The sequence below is a fragment of the Phocoena sinus genome, chromosome 4 (assembly GCF_008692025.1).
Source record: "Phocoena sinus isolate mPhoSin1 chromosome 4, mPhoSin1.pri, whole genome shotgun sequence".
NCBI lineage: Eukaryota > Metazoa > Chordata > Mammalia > Artiodactyla > Phocoenidae > Phocoena > Phocoena sinus.
This window is the reverse complement of record NC_045766.1, coordinates 54,056,017-54,071,829: the sequence shown is the minus strand read 5'-3', so window position 1 is coordinate 54,071,829 and position 15,813 is coordinate 54,056,017. Positions and strand designations below refer to the sequence as shown.

Genomic DNA, 15,813 nt, shown 5'->3' with positions numbered 1-15,813 from the left:
ATCTACAGATTCAGTGCAATTCCTATCAAATTACCAACAGCATTTTTCACAGAATTAGAACAAACAATATTACAATTTGTATAGAAACACAGAAGACTCCACATAGCAAAAATGATCTTGAGAAAGAAAAATGAAGCTGGAGGAATCAGGCTCCCTGACTTCAGACTATACTATAAAGCTACAGTAATCAAAACAGTATGATACTGGCACAAAAACAGAAATGTAGATCAATGGAATAGGACAGAAAGTCCAGACATAAAGCCATGCACCTATGGTCACCTAATCTATGACAAAGGAGTCAAGAATATATATACAATGGAGAAAAGACAATCTCCTCAATAAGTGGTGCTGGGAAAACTGGACAGTTACATGTAAAAGAATGAAAGTAGAGCTCTTTTCTATCAATGAACAATGTTCATGTAATTAAAAAAAATCAGTGGTCATATTCACTCAAAAAATATTTTAGTATGAAGTCCACGTGTAATATATGAGAAATACACACCCAACTGAGGTATGGTTCCCTTTCAAGAATTTTATACTAACATGGGAAAGATCTAAAAACCACTGAGTATAAAGAAAAAGGGTAGGAAAAACTAAGTGCTAATAAGAGATACAATAATTGAAATTTAAAGGAAGATGAGTATAATTTTGATTAGAGGAAGCATCAATGGAAGAGAGATCCTATGAGTTAACCTGTGAAAGAAAAGTAAGATTTTGATAGGCAGAGAGGAGAGGTTAGGTGTTGTGTTCTACTTAGAAACAATAGAGTTCAGATGTGTGAGAACAGGGCATATCCAGAGAATTAGTTAAATGTGAATGGTCAGTGATTCAGATGAATTGATAGATGGAGTGGGAGATAGCCCCTAAAAAAATGATGATAAAATCATGGAAAGTAGTCAAACCATCAAAATAATTAGAATTTTATTCTTTAACATAGAGAGGCAAATTAAGTTTTTTCCAAAGGGGACTCTCATGATTCAACCTGCATTTTAGAAAAATAATAGAGTTGTAGTTGGTAAAAATATTTAAGACAATAAATCCAATGACAAATTTCAAAGGGATAAATAAATATTACAACATCAGATTGATTTTTAATTCAAATATTTTACATATTTTGTTTTAATTTAGGAATGTTTCTCAGTTTATAAATTTGATAGCTTATTGAGACTTTAAAAATCTGTGTTTTAATTTAGAAGGAGAATATATTAAAGTATTTCTTGGAAAACTGAACATTGGCATAAACATTTATAGAAGGTAAGGAAGCAATAGTAGATGCTGTGGACCATGTAGGTCCCCATTACAACAACGTACAAGCCAGATTAATTGTAAAAATTATGTTTTTAAAAGCATTGGAGATCTGTGGAAGCAGAGAGGATTAAATGAATGGAAATTCCAGTCATTTCCTTCTCTATGGTCATTTCTAGACTCAAATTGGGCTGGCAATTGGGAATGCCTGAGCAGAGGAATGTTACAAGGGGAAGAGAAACTTGCAATGATTCTGCTTGCTGAGCACAATATGGAAAATTTTTGATCCTTAAAGGATCCAAAAGACCAATTTTCTTTTCTACCGTACACTTATTGGAGTCTGGATCATGTAGGTTGTAGGGAGCTTTTAAAAATTGGACTTGAAATAGCCCATAGTCTTCCATTATTTAGGAAAACAAGTCCTACTTCATGAATATGCCTGCCTGAAACTCATGACTGGTCACCTCTACAAAATATTTGCCAAATTTAAAGTAGTGTGGCATATGGTAAACCAAAGAGCAAAGCTCAAAACCTCTGAAGGCAATATTAAATTTCTCACAAACATTCTGTCTAAGGAGTTTCAGATCCAGGCATGGAAAGGAAATGGCTGTGATACAGGGAAGAACCAGAAGCCCACTGGGTCTTATTCCCCAGTGCTCATATAATCTGCCTAAAAGAGGGAAACAGAAATGCTTAGTTGTTTCCTGTTTTGGGCAATTGTGAATAAAATTACTATGAATATTTGCAGACAAGTCTTTGTGTGAACATGATTTTTCACTTCTTTTGGAGAAATATCTAGAAGTGAGATTGGTGGTCCATGTAGTAAATGTATGTCAAACTATATAAGAAATTCCAAACTGTTTTCCAAACTGTCTGTACTACTTTGCATTTGTATTAGAAAGATTTAAAATTTCTAGCTGTTCTGAATGCTTGCCAACACTTGGTATGATTAGGCTTTAATGTTAGCCATTCTCATAAGGATACACTGGCATCTCTGTACAGCAAATTTTTGCCCCCCACATCTGTGTCTTTTTTTTCACTTAAAAAAAAATTTCTATTAGAGTATAGTTGATTTACAATGTTGTGTTAGTTTCAGGTGTACAGCCAAGTGATTCAATTATACATACACTTATATTCATTCTTTTTCAGATTCTTTACCTATATCACCTTCTCAACAGTGTTTTATAAAATCAGAAATTAAAAATTTTTATTAACTCCAGTTTATCCATTTTTACTTTTATGGTTTGTCCTTTTTGTGACATACCAAAATAAAATAAATAAGACAGATTAGGAGGGTGAGAAGGCAATCCAAGTGGGAGAAAATATTTGCAATATATCTTGACAATACATGAATTATATTCAGAATGTATGAAGGATTCCTACTAATCACTAAGAAAAGGAAAACCCAATAGAAAAAAATGGTCAAAAATGTGAACAAACATTTTTTAAAAGTGATAGCCAAATGGTTAATACTCACCTGAAGAGATGGATGCTCAACTTCATTAGTCATCAGGGAAATATAAATTAAAACCACAGTGGGATGCTAACATACTTAATAATGGCTGAACTGCAAGCAAAGCAAAAACCAGACAGAAGCACACCTAGTGTAACAAGGCTGCACAGCAGTTGGAACACTAGTACACTGTTGATGGTAGTGTACATTGGTAAATTCCTTTAGAAAACCTCTTGCCAACATGTACTGAGGCCGAACACGTGTAGACTCTGTCATCCAGCAATTCCTTTCCCATGTAAATGCCCGTAGGAATCCATACGTATGTTCACCCAAAGATGTACAGTAAGATGGTCATAGCAGTATTATCCAAAACAGCCCAAACTGAAAAATACCTGAATTTCCATCTGTTATTCCAATATGGGAAAAGTAAAATGTTCCATAATTACATAGTAATGAAAATGAGCAATTTACAACTACACACAATATGCATAAATCTCACAAATATAATGGTGAGTGAAAGAGGTCGGACACAGAGTTTAGACTTTATGATTCCATTTACATCAGAATAAAAACAGAAATACTAATTTAAGCTGTTAGAAATCAGAATGGTGTTAAAATCTGATGTGTGTTGTTTACATGGCTCTCTTAAGTTTGCAAAAATATAGCTAACTGTTCTATTATGATATATGAATTTATTTGTATGTATATTTTTTCAGTAAAAATTAAAACTAACTTAAAATATTCTTTGTGTAAAATATAGCAAAGTAACAAGATAACTAGATAAAGACCCTGGAACATTCACCCACCTGTGTATTTGTCTCCAGTAATTTTAATCTTCTGTATTTAAATTTGATACACAAATTGAATATTTAAATCAAAGATTAGCATTCTGATAAATAGTAATAATATTTGTTAAAAGATTCACACATATGTTTTTAAAAATCTTAACAAAATACCTTTATTTTATCTTAAAATACAATATTAGTTACAACATAACTTACAACATTACTTATAAAAATTACTTATAAAAATTTCATCCTGGGCTTCCCTAGTGGCACAGTGGTTGAGAGTCCGCCTGCTAATGCAGGGGACACGGGTTACTGCCCCATTCCGGGAGGATCCCACATGCCGTGGAGCGGCTGGGCCCGTGAGCCATGGCCGCTGAGCCTGTGCTCCGCGGCGGGAGAGGCCACGGCAGTGAGAGGCCCGTGTACCGCAAAAAAAAAAAAAAAAAAAAAAAATTCATCCTATAACCATCATTTTTCTTTTCTTGAACCTATTAACATTATGTTATTATTATTATTATTACTAGAAAGAATATAAATTAACAAATTTTTCTTTTACCCCAATAAGAAAGAGACAAAAAGAAACCTCTAGGACTTGCAGACCAATCACATTGCATTGCTTCTTCTACTTTTTTGTGCTATTTTATATTGGGGATGAGGAGTAATTGCAAGATAGTGTTACCATTTATTTGTCTAAAATTACATTCCAGCTCCACCATTAACTATTCGTATTAACTTTGCTTTATAGTACTTCTCTCAGTTTGTTCTTATTCATTGCTTTTACTTGTTTCTTTGTTTATTGTCTGTTTACTGGGTCCTCCCACCCCAAACATACTACTCTGTAAGTTACATGAGTACAGGAGCTTTGTTTGGTTTAATGCAGTATGTTAATCTCAAAGAACAGTGTCTGTCATAAATGAGTAACTCAAATATCCGTTGAATGAAAGAATAAATATTAAAATATTAATCCAAATTAATGAATTTCAAACTTGAAGTTTCCCCCCCTATTTTTCCCTTTCAGTGTTGCCCTAGTGATGACAATTGTATTAAGATATAATCTAACATCTTACCAAAAACATGTGGACAAAAGTCGTTTCCTAACTTAAAAATGTATAAAAATACAATTTATTTTTATTAAACCAGTAGATATAAAATTTGTTATTATTTGCATTTAAAAATATGTATATAATTTGTTCTCACAATTCATTTGGTAAACTTAACATTATATTAGTGACTGGTTTTGATTAAAACATAAGCTTAAAAAGGTGTTTGGACTGCAAAATTCGGGGAAATTGTTTCTGAAATTGTGTTCTGCCTTCTTCTACCTGAAAAATAATTCTGCCTAAAAGTTATTTGCTTGCTTGCTGAACATAATAAAGCTTTTTAGATTGGCTACATTACCCCTACATTGTCAGGGTACTAGACATTCTTGCACGGCCTTCCATGTTGCTCATAGTAACTTGTATTTGTTAGAGCAAGGCAAAATAGCAGTAAGTCAAGGACTATTTGTGTTAGAAAAAAAATCAATCCTGGAATTTCACAAAAGGTGATGCTTTCTTAAGAAATTGGCGTGATTATAATAGAGAGATGATTAAATATGTCTTGGGGAATAAAGTGGTTGTGTTAAATCATCCTTTGAATGTCATTTATAAATGAAAAGGCACTGATTTTTTTTTTTAAGGATAGGATTTTTGAGGACATAATATAACTTATAGAAATACTGCTTAACCTTGGATTCAATAATTGCTTTTTAAGATCTGCTATCCATTTGAGGAGGTCAATCCATTATATATGTTAGTGAAAGAGTAGGATAAGAAATGCTTTGAAATTCGTTTGTGTATATATACCATGATACAAACTGGTCAGCAAATAAACACAATGTTTGGATTCATCTATAACTACAGCCTAGTACAATAGTTGAATATGGTCAAAATGCATATTCCTTAAGAAAAGATAAATCAGTTCGCCCTAAGACTATTTAGTCAGAGAATGTGTAATACAATCTAGAAATATTTTGAAAACTTTTAAAGGATAATGCATTCATTCTAAATAGTGAGTTTTTCTTATTTACACAACAGTGGTCTCTAGACTGGCTGGCTAACTGAGTATAGAAAGTTTTACTGTAAGATTGAGATGTTCATAAAGTTTGTATAAAAAGAGAAAGTCCTCCCCACAAAAAATCTTTATGGTTAACCAAGAGTCAAGGATGTGAGCAAACATTAAGCTGTGGAGAAATATGGTGGTTGCAAGTTATTGCCTCTTCCTCTGGATTTGATGGCTAAGTATCTTTGCCAAGAGACAGTAACTTCTCACCAATGATTTATGAGTTGAGGATGCTAACTGAAAGGAGAAGTTAAAAATATTGACAATGTGCTACATACATTTTGTGGTAGTCATGGAGACACAGCACTTCAATCTCCCTTCAAGGAAAAACTTGACCTTCCAGCTGCAAAGAATGTAGTTACCTATCACCCCAGCTCATAGATGCTTCAGGATTCATCTCATTTTTCCTGGTGGGTCCAAGATCTTCCTGGTCAGCCACCAAACAATAACTGAGCATGACAGTGTTAATAGGGCCAGAATTATTCAACCCAATGCAGGACAGCTGTAACTGGCAAACCTTATTGTTCTCAACTAGACTGACCAAAACTTAGTCAGGATCTGCATAAAGGCCTCCCTGCCCAATCCTACTTTCTCTTTGCATTACTTTCACAGGTGTCAGATCTATATGGTGGTCTGAAGACTTTCTCTGTCCAATCCTACTTCCTCTCTCTTTTATTTTATTTCTTATTGATAATTTCTTATCGATTTCTTATAGTTGATTTACTCTCTTACTTTTTCATAGGCATTGCCTTTCCCCCCAAAAAACTTCTTACGTTCATCACTTCATTCCATCATCTGTTTCTTGCTAAATATGTATAAATTTGCATTCATATAATTTTATTTAAGGCTGTTGCATATTGTGCTGGTTAACTATGTCAAAAGCCTGATACCCTGAAAGCACTGTCCTTTTTGCCTTGCCCACCAGGCTTCAAGCAGCAACTATATATATGCATTTGGCTTCGAAACCTCCATGTAGTGATGCAATAATCTACATGTTGAGTTATGCTAGACCATATGTCCTCATCTAGACTAAATCAATGGCTCTCTCTCCTGGCTTCATAATGTAATCACTTGGGCAACTTATAAATAGATTGATGCCAAAACCCCATTCCAGAGGTTCTTATATAATTGGTTCAGGGTGGAACCAAGATTGAGAAACAAACTCAGTGTTGAGAAAGTAGACTCTTTGGCCCTTATCTCTTGAAAATACATCCTGATTTTAGCCTCAGAATTTCATCATCCTGTAACAAGAAGATTCACAGAAAGGCAAACAGAGAAGTAAGTAAGCATTTGCTTCAATCTCTGTCCATTTAAGCTACCCCTAATAAAATCTCATATGCTAGAACTGAGGCTCAATTTTTGCATTTCCAAATGGCACATTGTTGACCTGTATCATAAATCCTAATTAGTAGAGACCATGAGCTCCTTCAAAGGTGGGACTGTGCCATTAATACTGCTGATCAGATGCCAGGAAAGATAACACAAGCTTTGGAACAATTGATCTCTCCATATCAATGTGGACTTCTTATTAAACAACAAGTAAAACAGCTATTTTTTTTTCTTTTTATGTCATTTACTATGTTATGCTAAATTTTCAACCATTTCTTTTATTTGGTTTTGTTTTTCTATTTTTAGTTTGTACCTGTGATTTCATGTTACCTCAAGCACTTTTAATTAAACAAATAATAAATTAAAAGACAAGGCGTTCCCACCAACAGTGCAACAGGGTTCCCTTTTCTCCACACACTTTCCAGAATTTATTGTTTGTAGAGTTTTTGATGATGGCCATTCTTACTGATGTGAGATGATATCTCATTGTAGTTTTGATTTGCATTTCTCTAATGATTAATGATGTTGAGCATTCTTTCATGTGTTTGTTGGCTGTATCTGTATCTCTTCTTTGGAGAAATGTCTATTTAGGTCTTCTGCCCATTTTTGTATTGGGTTGCTTGTTTTTTTGATATTGAGCTGCATGAGTTGCTTGTAAATTTTGGAGATTAATCCTTTGTCAGTTGCTTCATTTACAAATATTTTCTCCCATTCTGAGGGTTGTCTTTTGGTCTTGTTTATGGTTTCCTTTGCTGTGCAAAAGCTTTGAATTTTCATTAGGTCCCATTTGTTTAGTTTTGTTTTTATTTCTATTTCTCTAGGAGGTGGGTCAAAAAGGATCTTGCTGTGATTTATGTCATAGAGTGTTCTGCCTATGTTTTCCTCTAAGAGTTTGATGGTGTCTGGCCTTACATTTAGGATGGAGCTTCCTTAAAGAACTAAAAATAGAACTACCATACAACCCAGCAATCCCACTACTGGGCATATACCCTGAGAAAATCATAATTCAAAAAGAGTCATGTACCAAAATGTTCATTGCAGCTCTATTTACAATAGCCAGGACATGGAAGCAACCTAAGTGTCCATTGACTGATGAATGGATAAAGAAGATGTGGCATATATATACAATGGAATATTACTCAGCCATAAAAAGGAACGAAACTGAGTTATTTGTAGTGAGGTGGATGGACCTAGAGTCTGTCATACAGAGTGAAGTAAGTCAGAAAGAGAAAAACAAATACCGTATGCTAACACGTATATATGGAATCTAAAAAAAAAAGAAAGAAAGAAAATGGTCAGAAGAACCTAGGGGCAAGACGGGAATAAAGATGCAGACCTACTAGAGAATGGACTTGAGGATATGGGGAGGGGGAAGGGTAAGCTGGGACAAAGTGAGAGAGTGGCATGGACATATATACACTACCAAACGTAAAATAGATAGCTAGTGGGAAGCAGCTGCATAGCACAGGGAGATCAGCTCAGTGCTTTGTGACCACCTAGAGGCGTGGGATAGGGAGGGTGGGAGGGAGGGAGATGCAAGAGGGAAGAGATATGGGGACATATGTATGTGTATAACTGATTCACTTTGTTATAAAGCAGAAACTGACACACCACTGTAAAGCAATTATACTCTAATAAAGATGTTTAAAAATAAAATAAAATAAAAGGCGTAACTGTGAGCACAAATCAAAATGACCCAAATCCTCAGAATCTTAGCTCAAGCCGTCATTTCCTGGTTTGTTTACTACTTGTACCCATCAATATAAGCACATTTCCAGACCCCACCGACACCACAGTGCTCTCGTAGCTTAATTAAAAGGAAGAAATCTGCATCTTAATATGCAAAAGCTATTCATAACAATGGATGATAGTGATATGTTTATTAGCATATCAACAGTTAAAAATTACTTGCCACTTACTCTTTCCTCAAGTTTATATGGTATAATATACATGCTAATTTTATATTAGGCACAAGAGTTGATAAATTGCTGTTAGAATATAGAGATTATAGTGATGGTTCTTTTTTATTAACTCAAGTTTATTAAACAAGGATGCACTGAAAAAGAATAAAAGGGAATAAAGCAAACATTTTTACAAGACATACTATCGCCACAATTTTGCATAATTTTGTATAATGAAACATAGCATGAATATAAATATGAAAAACAAATTGCAGAGGAAATAAATATCTACCTCTAGCTATCACATATTTTGGGGGTGGATTAGTTGAGCATGGTATATAAACAGATATACTATTTCCTGTCTCTAGAGATTCAATATGGTTTTCCTACGATTTATTTTTCATTCACAGGAATACCAACTGCAGAAATGTAATTGGCCTGTTATTGAGTCAAATAAGGAATATTTTTGTAAAATGCTACGAGTACATTCTTTCACCTAATGAGTAAAAGCCAAAGCATACGGCTGACATATTGGTAGCTAGATTCATTTGGCTTAGTACCCCATCTGCTGTGTCAACAATAATTTATACTGTGATATCTCAGTTTAGGTGTAGGATAAAAGTCACAAACAGTAGACAATGAAAGGACATAATTCAGGATAGCCTAAAGAGTATTTTAAAATATCTTAATTAGGTATCCTATTTAAAAACTGGAAGATTTTGCATAAATGAATGCAGAATCTGGCTTTTCTTGAAAAAGCAAAAGATTTCCAAATGCCTCCCACATTCACCCCAGGAAACATAGTGGAGCCAAGCATGCCTAATTTTTTTTTCCCAAAATAATGAAACAAGTCATTCTTCATGCTAAAAGAGTCAGGAAATGTCTGTAGAGAAACCAAGTGTCTGCTTGAGAAAGAATCCTTCCTCATGGATATTACCAGTGGCAAAAAAGTTGCCACTTCTAACAAAAAATTTTACTTCCCTGAAGAAATGTTGGTTGGATGCCTTAAGTCACGTATTTCATCATGTCTCTTTTTCCCTAGCAGACAGGAAACTCAAAGCCAACATAAAATGCTGAAAGTCTCCCTAAATCTGCTCTTCTCAAAATCTTTCCTAAACCAATAACTGGAATCTCTTTTCTTCTAGTTGCTTAGAGCAACAACTTCAAGGTCCTTTTTGAATCATCTTCTGTCAGAATTAAGTTTTAAACTAAAATGTCACCTCATTGGCCTCTATTGCTAACGTTTGAAGACTGAGTGGAGGTTTTTCACTTCCTGGTGAGAAAAGCAATCCAGTATGGGAGATGAAAGCTGGGTAGTAAAACTGGGGTAGGCATTTTAGAGCCACAGGGGTCTCTGTCTCATTTCGGAGAACCACATCTTTGAGTGCCACTGACTGCTGGTGATATCTGGGCTTATTGACTAGGTACTATGTAAAGGCTGGCCTAGTGGGCCATGGTTTCTGCTGCATCACAAATCACCTCTCTTAGAGTGACAGCTTTCCATCTGCCTTTACTGCACTAAGGAAGCACCCGTTTCAGGGTTATTGTACCCATTGCCATTTTAACCAAAGTGAGATTTATACAACTGTCAACTGGCTAGATGGTTCTGTCAGGGTTCCCTGGTCCCCCAGTCTAAAAAACCCATGGAATCTTCCCTCTTATCCCTTGCCCCCATTATCACACATGAGACACTTTTTACCCTTCTCCAAATGTACTTAACATATTATGTATTTTATTTATGTTGTTGTTTGTCTCTCCTATTAAAGTATAAGCTCCACAGAAGTTTTTAATTTCATTTTTACTGCCATATCTTCAGCTCCTAGAACAGAGTCTGCTTAATAGTAAACACCCAATAAATATTTGATGAGTTATTGAATGCCATCCTTTACTACCAAATGTACCTTCATGTTACATTGTGTTGATGTATGATGGGGTATAAATTAATAAATTATAATAAGAATAGAAGAAAAAATTTAATGCCTTTAGATTTATATCCATTAAAAGCATAGCAGTGGTATGATATTAGTTACCGTGGAAGGCAGAATAATGGCCCCACAATGATATCCATGTCCAAATTCCTGCAAGTTGTGAATATGTTACCTTACAGGGCAAAAAGGAATTAAGGTTGCACATGGGGTTAAGGTTGTTAATCTGTTGACCTTAAAAAAGGGAGATTATTTGGGATTTGGGGACGGATACAATGTAATCACAAGGATCCTTAGAAGTGGAACAGGGAGGCAGAAGAAGAGGACAGAATGATGCAGTGTGAGAAGGACTTGACCCACAGGTACTGGCCTTGAGAATGGAGGAAGGGACCATAAGCCAAGGAATACAGGCAGCCACTAGAAGCTGGGAAAACAAGGAAATGGGTTCCCTCTTGAGATTCCAAATAAACATGAACTCCTTGATTTTACCCCAGGGAGACTTACGCCACACTTCTGACCTCCAGAATTATAATCTATTTTTGTTGTGTAAGACAAATTTGTGGTAGTTGTTTATAGCAGTAATGGAAAAATGTATACAGTTACGTCAGATATTTTAATTGTTGACTCGATAAGATAAAAGAACTCTTATGTATATATTTTCATTGAAAAAAATACTTGCACATGCTTTGCCTTTCAAGGGATCAGAGTACTCTTTTTTTAATTGAAGTATAGTTGATTCACAAAATCATGTTACTTTCAGGTGTGCAGCACAGTGATTCAGTTATATATATATATATATATATATATATATATATATATATATATATATATGTATATATATATATTCCTTTTTCAGATTCTTTTCCCTTAGAGGTTATTATACTAGGTCTTGTTGATTATCTATTTTACATATATTAGTGTGTGTATGTTAATCCCAACCTCCTAATTTATCCCTCCCCCAACTCTCTTTCCCCTTTGGTAACCAGAAGTTTGTTTTCTATGTCTGTGAGGCTCTTTCTCTTTTGTAAATAAGTTCATTTGTATGATTTTTTTGGATTCCACATATAAATGATATCATATGATGTTTGTCTGGCTTACTTCACTTAGTATGATAATCTCTAGGTCCATCCATGTTGTTGCAAATGGCATTATTTCATTCTTTTTTTTATGGCTGAGTAATATTCCATTATACATATATTGTAACATCTTCTTTATCCATTCATCTGTTGATGGGCACTTAGGTTGCTTCCATGTCTTGGCTATTGTAAACAGTGGTGTAATGAACATTGAGGTGCATGTATCTTTTTTCTTTTAATTGTAACATTTTATTTACCCCACTGTACCAAAATATTATAATTTCACCAATATACAAACTTGAGATATTTTACATTCTTTCTTTGTACATCTTCAAAATCTGATGTGTATTTTATACTGATACCTCATCTCTATTTGGACTAGCTACATTTTGAGGGCTAAATACTCACATGAACCTAATGATAAGGAAAGATACTGGCCTGCACATTTCCACTGTCTGGCACATGTGCTTGTAGACAAACATTGTGAATGACTGCCACTCTCTAAATTCTATCATTACAGATTTGGATCTACTACTATGGGAACCCATACATTAACAAACATTAAACAGTGTAAGACCAGTACTATGTCTGATACTAGATAAATGGCAATGAAAATGGCTGCCATGGATCACAACTAACAGTGAGTAGACAATCTTCTTATTCTCTGTAGCACTTACCACAATTAGTAATTTTCTGTATTTTCTTACTTATATTGTGTAGTAATTTTCTGTATTTTCTTACTTATATTGTGTAGTAATTTTCTGTATTTTCTTACTTATATTGTGTATGTGCATCTGTTTTTCCTATGACATTCCATGAGGGAAGGAATTATTTCTGCCTTGTTTGCCATTATACCTCTGGACCTCAGTAGAATATGTTTTACACACAGATCATCAAATACCCGTTAAATGAATGAATACGACATTGCATTGATTATCAGGCTGAACCAGCTTGTCATTTCATTCTTCACTGTTTCCCAATAGTTAAGACATATTCCACATTTTCTCAGTGAAAGCAGTGAATAGCTGTTTTCTCTTCATAATAATTTCTAGTAGCTTAACTCAAATATTAAAAGTAGGGAAATTCCCCACTAGTCAGAATCACATTTTTCCTGTCTTCAGCAGACTCCTCCTCTCCAACACACAACAAAAGCAGAATGGTTGAGGCACAAATGAACAAGTGTCAGAAAACAGCCTCTCCATCAACCTCTTAGACTGAGAGAAAAAGGAAAACAACATACATGCACCTAGAAGAAAAGAATAGTGAATATTGTTTCCTACCACCCAGTCAGTAGTGGCAAGGTTCTTAAGAGCTCTGGAAACTTCAGAAACTCCTTTGGCAAACCATTCTAAGTTAAACAGTAGAAATACTGTAATAGCCATGATAAAAGAAATCCTAAAACTGGTAATTTAAACAAAGCAAAATAGCATGTCATGTAACATCATGACTAAATGTGAAACCTGTAACAACAACAACAAAACCCCAAAACCCAAGCTCAAAACTCATTCTGTATGATATGAAATAACATTGTACTTTAAAACCTTTTGCAGACTGTAGAAATCATTTTATTTAGAATGTATACCCTGGAAGAATGAAGGAGTTGAGATTGAGGGCAGCTCTTACCTTTCTATTCTGTATATAGTAAATTGGCACTTTAATAATACTGGCATTTCCCAAATTTATCTGTTTTGTAATTTTAGCACCAAAAACTCAACTCCTCATCAAATGTTCCCTGTTTTGCAAAGTATTGGAATACAAAACATTTCATAGTTCAAACTTTAGTCATCTGTTTTGTGTAAATCAATTTTTAAAAACAAATCCTATTTAAAATGCACTAAAGAAAATTACTTTTCCCTTTTCTTTTTAGGTGCATGTTCCAAAAGTGGTGTAAATTCAGCCTCTTCACTGTGCTTTCTTTTCTTTTTATGGTCACTTTGGTAACCACTGGCGTCACTGCCTTGGAAAACAGGGTCCTGATGCTTTTTCTTCTTCTTCGGCTCTTCCTCCCAGAGGCCACTCACATTGTTATTAATCTGCAGATCTGTCTCTTCCTTCATGGTAACATCTGCAAAATCTGCTAGCTCTGTGGTACCACTTTCCACTTCATATGGCTCTGGGTCTTTGTTCTTTTCCTTTTTCTTCTTTTGAGGTTTTTCAGTAGCTTCTTCAGTACCAGTTTCTGTTACTTCTTCAGAAACTGCAGAGCACTTCGTTTGTAAACTAGTGATATTTAGTTTTCCCCGAATGCAGAATACTCCAGCAGCATCTGAGTCTAAACGAAATACTTCAAATTCTAGTTCATCACCCGTGTTTATCTCCAGAGTCTGCCACTGCTCGGCTGGCATCTGCTCAGGTTTAGGAACAGCCAATGTGGCTGGAAGACACTTTATTAACTGTACCCATAAGTTTTTGCCCTGGTTCAGGGCAGAAAATAACAAAATCTGCTTCAGTGTTAAGATGAGTGTGTCCTTGATCATCATAAATATCTCCTAATTCACCCACTACTTTGATGTTATCATAAGCAATGGGTACACCTAAAAGGCCCTCGGAATAGCGCAGGAGCTCGGCATCGAGCTGTTCTCGGATACCGGTGCGTTTCCTGTTAAGGTAGCGCGGTGACAGTGCGATGTGTCTTCGGTGCGGCCCCGCCACCAGGCAGGAGTAGCGGCTATTCACGAGCGCACAAGCGGCCACGTAGGTAGGCAATTCTAGGCAAGGCAAGACGCCGGCTGGTCCCACCACCGGCCCTTCTGAGGCCGCCTTCGACCGCGGAGACGCTGAGCAACCCGCAGCCATGCGGCTGGTCAGGTTTGCCACCCATGTATCTTTTTGAACTATGGTTTTCTCTGGATGTATGCCTAGGAGTGGGATTGCAAGATCATATGGTAGCTCTACTTTTAGTTTTTTAAGGATCCTCCATACTGTTCTGTGTAGTGGCTTCATCAATTTATATTCCCACAAACAGTGTAGGAGTGTTCCTTTTTTTCCCATACCTTTTCCAGCATTTATTATTTGTAGACTTTTGATGATGACTACTCTGACTGGAGTAAGGTGTTACCTCATTGGAGTTTTGATTTGCGTTTCTCTAAAAATTATTGATGCTGAGCATCTTTTCATGTGCCTTTTGGCCATCTGTATGTTTTCATTGGAGAAGTCTATATTTAGATCTTCTGTCTATTTTTCGATTGGGTTGTTTGTTTTTTTGATATTGAGCTGCCTGAGCTGTTTGTATATTTTGGAAATTAATCCCTTGTCGGTAGCATCATTTGCAAGTATTTTCTCCCATTCTGCAGGTTGTCTTTTTGTTTTGTTTATGGTTTCCTTGGCTGTGCAAAAGCTTTTAAATTTAATTAGGTCACATTTGAAAATTTTTGTTTGGATCTCTATTACTCCAGGAGACAGAACCAAAAAGATATTGCTGTGATTTATGTCAAAGTGTCCTGCTTATGTTTTCCTCTAGGAGATTTATAGTATCCGGCCTTACATTTAGGTCTTTAATCCATTTCGAGCTTACTTTTGTGTACCATGTTAGAGAATGCTCTACTTTTATTCGTTTGCATGTAGCTGTCTAGTTTTCCCAGGACCACTTATTAAAGAGACTGTCTTTTCTCCATTGTATATTCTTGCCTCCTATGTTGAGGATTAATTGATTATAGGTGCATGGGTTTATTTCTGGGTTTTCTATCCTATTCCATTGATCTATTTCTGTTTTTGTGCCAGTACTACACTGTTTTGATTATTATAGTTTTATAGTATAGTATGAATTCAGGGAGTCTGATTCCTCCATCTACACTTTTTCTTTCTCAAGATTGCTTTGGCTTTTGGGGGTCTTTTGTGTTTCCATACAGATTAAATTCTTTTGTTGTTGTAGTTCTGTGAAAAACACCATTTGCAGTTTGATAGGATTTGCATTGAATCAGTAGACTGCTCTGAGTAGTATAGTCATTTTGACAATAGTGATTCTTCCAATCCAAGTATACCTTTCCATTTATTTGT

General features: G+C 35.3%; 1 protein-coding gene across 1 annotated transcript; it reads right to left on the bottom strand.

The window, feature by feature from the left end:
- Nucleotides 1–13,651: 13,651 nt before the first annotated feature.
- Nucleotides 13,652–14,613, bottom strand: LOC116753520 (DNA-directed RNA polymerase I subunit RPA43-like). Its single transcript, XM_032631364.1, is given in 3 exon segments — nt 13,652–13,681; nt 13,683–14,178; nt 14,180–14,613. Coding segments are annotated over 3 exon segments (960 nt in total).
- Nucleotides 14,614–15,813: the final 1,200 nt, after the last annotated feature.